Source organism: Anabas testudineus, chromosome 8 (assembly GCF_900324465.2).
Source record: "Anabas testudineus chromosome 8, fAnaTes1.2, whole genome shotgun sequence".
Classification (NCBI taxonomy): Eukaryota; Metazoa; Chordata; class Actinopteri; order Anabantiformes; family Anabantidae; genus Anabas; species Anabas testudineus.
Genome location: NC_046617.1, coordinates 7046587 through 7053603, shown reverse-complemented (window position 1 = coordinate 7053603; position 7017 = coordinate 7046587). Strand labels below are relative to the sequence as shown.

The window sequence follows — 7017 nt, the reverse complement described above, 5'->3', positions numbered from 1 at the left end:
CCAATCGTGGCCTACTTTTGGGTATCTGGAGGATTTTCTCTGCTTTATCTTGGCATTTGTGCCCTCACCCTATTTCATCTTTAACAACATGCCGCAATGTACAGGAAGAAATGCAATCTATTGTACTGACAAGTGCTGAATGGTTCAGAGTGAGTGCCAAAAGTCAGGATCAGTCTCGCACATGTTGGGGTCCTGCAAGCTCGGAGCTTCAGTCACTGATGCATCCGTAATGTAATAGTTCTTAATAACCTGTCACTCAAAATTACACCACAGACATTGATGATGGTCAGTCGTGGTCTTTGTCACTGTGCTCTTACCCCCTCTGCTGGAGAGACAAGAGACCAGGGCCTAGTGTAGTCAACTGTGGGACAGACCTTAAGCGTGAAGTACCCTCACTTCCCCAAGTGGAGAGTGAAGTATTTATTCTGCAGCAGGAAGCTCTACAAACTATCTCTGTCACAACTTTTGCCTTTATTTTTCCTTTTTTCCTCTTTTATTTTTTAAATCGTCTTCTGTCAGATGTGCAGGGTGTGTGTTAGGGAGGACGAGGTCACTTGGGACGATGGTCTGAGTTGTAGCGCAGTGAGGCTTTAATTTGCTGTGCCGCGGTGGACTCTCCCAGCAGAGACGGTGCTGTGTTTGTTTTGCGGGTGTGTAAATTAGCGGTAATTCGTTTGCTCAGTAATGACGTGGGAGAGCTAATTAGGGCAGTGTTGATGGGTGCATTAATTAGTCTCTAGTGTGCAATGCTAATGAGACCCTGATTGTGTGTGTTTGTGTTTGCATGTGCATGACTAGAAGCCATGTATCTGTAAAGGCCTACCACTGTAGGTCATGTCATAAGGTATGTAGTAGGATGGCAGAAAGAGACACTGTGAGAGTCTGTCTATGTGTCAGCATGTGTGCCCTCTGAGTGTGTGTGTGTGTGTGTGTGAAGGGCACAACACATCCATATCAGCCCAAGAACCCCTTAACTCCTGGTGCCTCCATGATGTCCACTATGCCTGGCTGAATAGTGATCCCTCCATTCAACCATCACGGGTATGACGGACTCCTGCTCGCGCGTCACACACCGAACACCTCGGTGAGGAATCAGAGGTGTGCAGCCAGTTGGTCACACTGCGGTGGTTTCAGTGCTACAGCTGCATCACAATCATAAATTCACCCCAACCTATAAAAACGTCGCAGACACAAAACAGACAACACGGGGAGCCGTAATGGATGACAGGCAGTTTTATAAGCGTGTTCAGTGACAGGTCCACTTCACAGATAAGAAGGATCCATCTGTATGTGGTCACAGCAGGGCAGTGCTACTACACTACTCTCTGGCTTCTCCCAGTCAGGTTGTGACAAGGTGGCAGATTGCTGTAAGAATTTATGGCAAATTACTGATGTGGCATTCGTCATTACAGCGGCAAAAGACAAGCATGTACATTATCGAGGAATAGGGGCGGGGAAAGCCTCACTAGTGATCTATTCTAATCATATTTATTCATAACTATCCTGTTATACATAATCCATTACTATTTCTGTTCAGCTGTATCCTCTGCTGTTTCGTGCTGTCGCTCATTTCTTCGTCTCCTCTCCTTTCTCTTGTACAACTGAGGAGAAAAAGAAAGATTTAAATTAGCACGAGAGGCCCGTAGATCATAATGTTGTCATCTTGTGCTTTGAAAGATGAACTGACAAATATAATAAGGTGATATACACATCTTATACCACATCAAATATTTAAACAAGATTACACTTAAAATTGTTTAAGTAATTGTTTTAAAAACATTTGATATGTGAACACAATGTGCTCCTTCTAAATATGTTTTTATTTATATTTAACGCAGTTTTTCGGAATAATTTGAAGACATTTTGACCTGTCTACACTGTCTGGTTCTTCTAGTTTTTTTGTTTTGCTAGTGTCTTTGTCACTGCTGGTAACATGAGGCAATAGCTGCAGCCCAATCAGGTTGCACAGGTAATCCAGTTATTGCAAGATGGCACATCCATACATTCAGTGGCAAGAAGGTTTGTTGTCTCTCCCACCACAGACACAAGAGTGTGGAGTAGATACCAGGAGGATATGCCGTTACACCAGGAGAAATGCACAGGGCTGTAAAGGGACATGCCTCTTTGAGCAAGTACCTCCACAGACTGTCCAGATCTGCCTGATACCGGTCTGGTAGGAGTTCCCACAGAACACCATCCACTAACCCTTGTCAGCAGTGCACACAGACACACAGGGGCCATACATACTTACTTATGAATCACATTATGAGCTGCAGGGATGCTCATTCATTGTGCATGTGATTTAAATTTTTCACTTGTTCAGATTTTGAGTACTATCTATATTTATATATATATATACACAATTAATGATTGTAAACGGGTCTCAAAACACAAAAACTAACAATTCATTTTATCCACATTTGAGGACAGAATTATGGTCAAAACTCTGGAGTTCAGATCTGATGATTGAGCTTCATCTACAGCATTTCAGCAGCTACTTTCCTCTCCAAATAATTCCTAACAACAACAAGGTATAATGTTTGTCTCGCAGCAAAATTATTACGATTATTCTATATCAGTTGTTGCCTAGGGGGAAGGTCATGTCTCTTCAGTATGGAGTGATATCCCTGCTGACTGAGGATGCATTACACTTCAGCTGCCATAACAGCCCCAGATCATCATGTTTCCACCTCCATACTTTATGTTAGGCAGGCATCTAACATTTATCTTATCTTCTCATTCTCTTTTTGTCTGAGCTCTGTATGTTCTCTTGAATTCAAACACCCAAAACTTTGACGATTTGGTTCCAGTCGTGTAAAGTCCAGTGTTTGCGCAACCTGGCGAGCTGTAATCTTTTCTCCCCCATTTGCTAACCTTAGTAGGGTTTTTTTCTTAGCAACTCTGCCCATGAGTCCAGCTGACCTGAGCCTCCTACGCACAGTGTCTGCGTACACTGGTTTCTCTCTTGTTTTATTCAATGATGCAGCCAATTTAGGAGCAGCAGGCATCTGCCAGGACACTCATGCAAACGTGTCTTTATGGGTAGATGTGCACTTGGACCTTCCACTGCATGTTTCGTCCTGATTGAATCCAGTTGCAGCCTGTCTCTGCATACTACATTGTACATCTTTAAAGAAATGTCTAATTTCATGGTAAAACTGTTTTTGTTTGGCCATTTTTAGTTTTAATTTACACTGAAAATGATTCTCCCTGTCTCCTCTTCCTTTTATCACATTTATAAAGCATAAAAATCAAATCCTTAATGTTTTCTTGCCTGTGTATCTAGACCCTGGGTAGATAGATGAATAGAGAACAGTGTATAGATTAGATAGGCCAAAATTTTAATTTCATCTCAAGTTTCACCACAACAGATCAGTCAGAGGTCTGAGGAGATGGACCTTTGTAATGCTAAGCTTTTTTCAACACTGTCAGCAAGAGATTTACATGACCTAGGTTGTGCTCTACTTTACTACTTTGGATTTATGGCATTATGGAAAGTGGGAAGTAAAGTAAAGGCAGCACACCTCGAACTTCCAGCTTGCATTCCACTTCATCCTGCCCAAGATCATTGATGGCTCTGCAGGAGTATCTTCCCCCATCGAACAAGCTTGGCTTGCGGATATTCAAAGTCAACACACCCTGGTTGTTCTGCATCAGGAACTTGGGGTCTTCACCAATGATCATATTGTTCTTCATCCAAATGATCTTTGGCTGCAGAACAGTTGTGTGTTGGAGGAGGAGGCAGAATTCGCGGGATGAAGGAAAGAAGAGGAGAGAAGAGGGATTGTATAAACGGAGCAAAGGAGGAGAGAAGCGGGAGAGGTGAAAATTAGGTCAACAGTTTGGCTTGACAAATCATTGTCAAAAAAAAGTGTGTTCACAGATCTTTCTGCACCACCTCTTGTACCCACTTAAGACATAAAAATACACTCCTGTGGCAGCAAAATTCTCCTTGACTGTTCTACACTACATTTGACACTCAAAACCTGTACGCTCACACTAACCTAACACAAATCATGAAATCTGCAGTGTACCCTTGCAGCACAGGGACCACCGCAATCAAAGTGTGTGCAGGATGGGCGGTGCTACAGTGTTGTATTGTATGTTATGTTATGCATGATACATTGTCAAAACAAATTTTCAACCAAATTTCACTGATATTTAATAAGTATATTATTAGATATCTTAAAAACTAACAAGCAAATAATTAGGAGTGAGAACATCATGACCCAAAACTGAGCTACATATTAATAAAACAGTTTCCCTGATATTTACCTATTTACTGTAGGGATGTAATTACCTTGGGGTAGCCACGGACTGCACAACTAATGGCGGTGGTGTAACCTGCAACCACACTCCTGTCCACCAGGGGTGCTGTGAACTTGGGGGACCTGTTTATATCCCTCTCTTTGTAGGGTGGAGGGTTGTAGGCCAAACCTGGACAGGTGAATTATTATTATATTATTAAATCTTAACTTGCGAATGCAAAAATCATGATATGCAGATTAACTTCAATTGAAAAACACCACACAATCTGTCTTCATCAGAGTGACATCTGAGGCTGTTTCTGACTGTGGTAAAATATCTTGAGCTATGACCATTCCACAAGCCACGTCCTGTAACATTAGGGAGGACTTATCCTTTTACTAAAACTAATCATGTACTTTGCAAATAATGGTCTTTGTTAATAACAATGCATGTCAAAATACTAAACTATTGGTGTGCTTTCTGTAATAGTGTTGAAGACAAATCAGAAATACTTGTTAAACATAATCTGAATTAATTTAACATGCTGTAATCACTCCTAGCTGTTTCATGATTGTTTTCCTTTCATAGCTTGTTACAAGAGCAAACTGTTATAATTTGCAGATTACCATTTGAATCATCGAGACAGGAAGCTGACTTTTGATTCATCCTGGGGTCAGATGGATACAATAATAAACAATCCCCACAATTTTATAGGCCAGACTGCTCCTTGGAACACAAAAGAGATTGGCTGGTTGGCTGCCAAATTTTCTGGTAGAGTAAGCAACTGCAACAACACAACAGTAGCAGCATTTGGCTGGTGGCAGGTGTTAATTTCCCAGCCTGGTTGCTTTCATAATCTGCGGCCAGTATTAAATGTTATTTAACACTCTGTCAAAGAATATTTCTTATTAGCATAATCAATGTGAATTAATTATTCTTACAACCATTTTCAAGTATTAATCAACCAATAATTCATAATTTTAGTTGTTCCCATGGTATTACTGTGTTCTTTATTTAAAAATTGTATTACATTTGATTTCTAATGCTTTTTGCATGCTGACAGTGATAACCTCCTTTTTTCAGCCTTGTACCGATTACATACCATAATTATCAGTGTATGTTTTAACTGAATACAATAGACCTACAGCTCAGCGTGCATTGTATGTTCTTTGGCATCAAAAGCAATACTATCATGTTAAAGTGCATTGCGCTCTGCAGGGATTTCATTACCTGTTTTGGTAATGACGGCAGTGTTCTTGCTGATGCCAGGCTCATCGCTGAGGCCACAGATGTTTTCGCTGAACACTCGAAAGGAATACTCGTTCCCCATGACCAGGTCAGACACAGTGCAGCTGGGCCTGTGGTTGTGCTCATAGACCGTGAACCACTCCTGATGTGATAGAGAAAGAGAGAGAGAGAGAGAGAGAGAGAGAGAGGAGAAGCAGTTCAAAGAGGTGTATAGCCAGAGTTGAGTACTTCTGTATATAAGCTGCAATCTCCTTTGTCCATCCATCTTCTTCTAGTTTGCCATACAACATAATGACCATGACAGTATAGCGAGGATTTGCAGGTATGTGACAAATCTTGCAGCAACCACAGAAAGAACCATCCTGATGGTCCACTCGACATGTACGGGTGTTGGAAAATAGCAATGAGGTAAGTGTCTCTCAATGACAAGTGCTGTTTAGCTCTACCCTCCAGTCACCATACTCCCCCAGATGCCAACTTTGCTATAGTTTGAATGTATGTTTTTGACATTGTGAGATTCACACTAATTAAGGTGAGTAGTAGAGCTGTCACCTTTAAGTCAAAAGTTAAAGTCACCTTCAAAAAAAAAATCTAAATGGTGATCATGTGGCTAAATTCAAAATTCACATAGAAAAAAGTAGTTTATCAAATCAAACCAGTTTGATTTGTAAACATTGACATTACCTTCTAAATAGTGGATGTGTTCATTTGATGCATAAAGATGGGGTTCTAGTTCAACCCCCTTTTTTTTTAAATCCCCTTGTCCCAACGTTTTTGAGACCAGACACTGGCGTCAAATTGAAAATTTGCATATTTTTCAAAAACAAATGCAAATGGGATTAGTACTCTTCATATGTACCTTAGTCTTCATATCAGCCTTCTGAATGGTGTAGCCGATGATCTCACAGTTACCATCGTCTTTGGGTGGCTTCCACTCCAATGCAGCGTTGAAACCCCATACGTCTGTGACGTGCACAGCAATAGGAGGGCCGGGCTTGTCTGGTGAGATTGTGAGGGGACACAGCATTGAGAGAGAAAGCTGTAGGATTTTGCGTGAAACTATGAACAAAAGGTTTGTTAGACAATTATAAGCAGGAAAGAAGAGTTCAATGGGAGTGAAAAAGCATCTCATGCGTGCTAAACTGGTTGAGATAACTAACTGCTTTCCCTGTCTGGCTATAAATGCAGACAGGCTCTTAGAGGTGTAAAGAGAGAGAGAGAGAGAGGTAGACTGATAAACAGATCTGAAGCAGAGTAGTCCCATGGAGAAAAAGAAATCAACACTCTCAGCGGTAGAGATTTAGCAAAGATTGACAGATTAGCAGAGCAAAAGACAAAGATTCAGAGAAAGGCAGTGATAGCTGCTTCCATTACTAGAAAAACAGAGGTGGCATAGAACTGGCAAACTGAGAAATACTATACTTTGCTCATTACAAAACAGAATAATACAGTGTGTTTATTGTTGATCGTTCTATGTGACCTGTATGATACAGCTCAGCTCAGCACAGAAATACTGTACAT

The 7017-nt window shown here is 41.0% G+C and overlaps 1 protein-coding gene across 5 annotated transcripts in view; it reads right to left on the bottom strand.

Moving 5' to 3' along the window:
• Positions 1-1218: 1218 nt before the first annotated feature.
• mybpc2a (myosin binding protein Ca) overlaps positions 1219-7017 on the bottom strand; it is a 47555-nt gene continuing 41756 nt past the window's right edge. For 4 of the 5 annotated variants that reach the window (XM_026356801.2, XM_026357032.2, XM_026356974.2 and 1 more), the window contains 5 exons: positions 6356-6495; positions 5479-5638; positions 4301-4437; positions 3525-3711; positions 1219-1601 (listed from right to left, as the gene is read on the bottom strand). In XM_026356801.2, coding sequence (XP_026212586.1) covers positions 1567-1601; positions 3525-3711; positions 4301-4437; positions 5479-5638; positions 6356-6495 — 659 coding nt within the window. In that variant the 3' untranslated portion in view covers positions 1219-1566. The remainder of the gene's footprint in view (positions 1602-3524; positions 3712-4300; positions 4438-5478; positions 5639-6355; positions 6496-7017) is intronic. The other variant, XM_026356889.2, reaches the window with a different exon arrangement.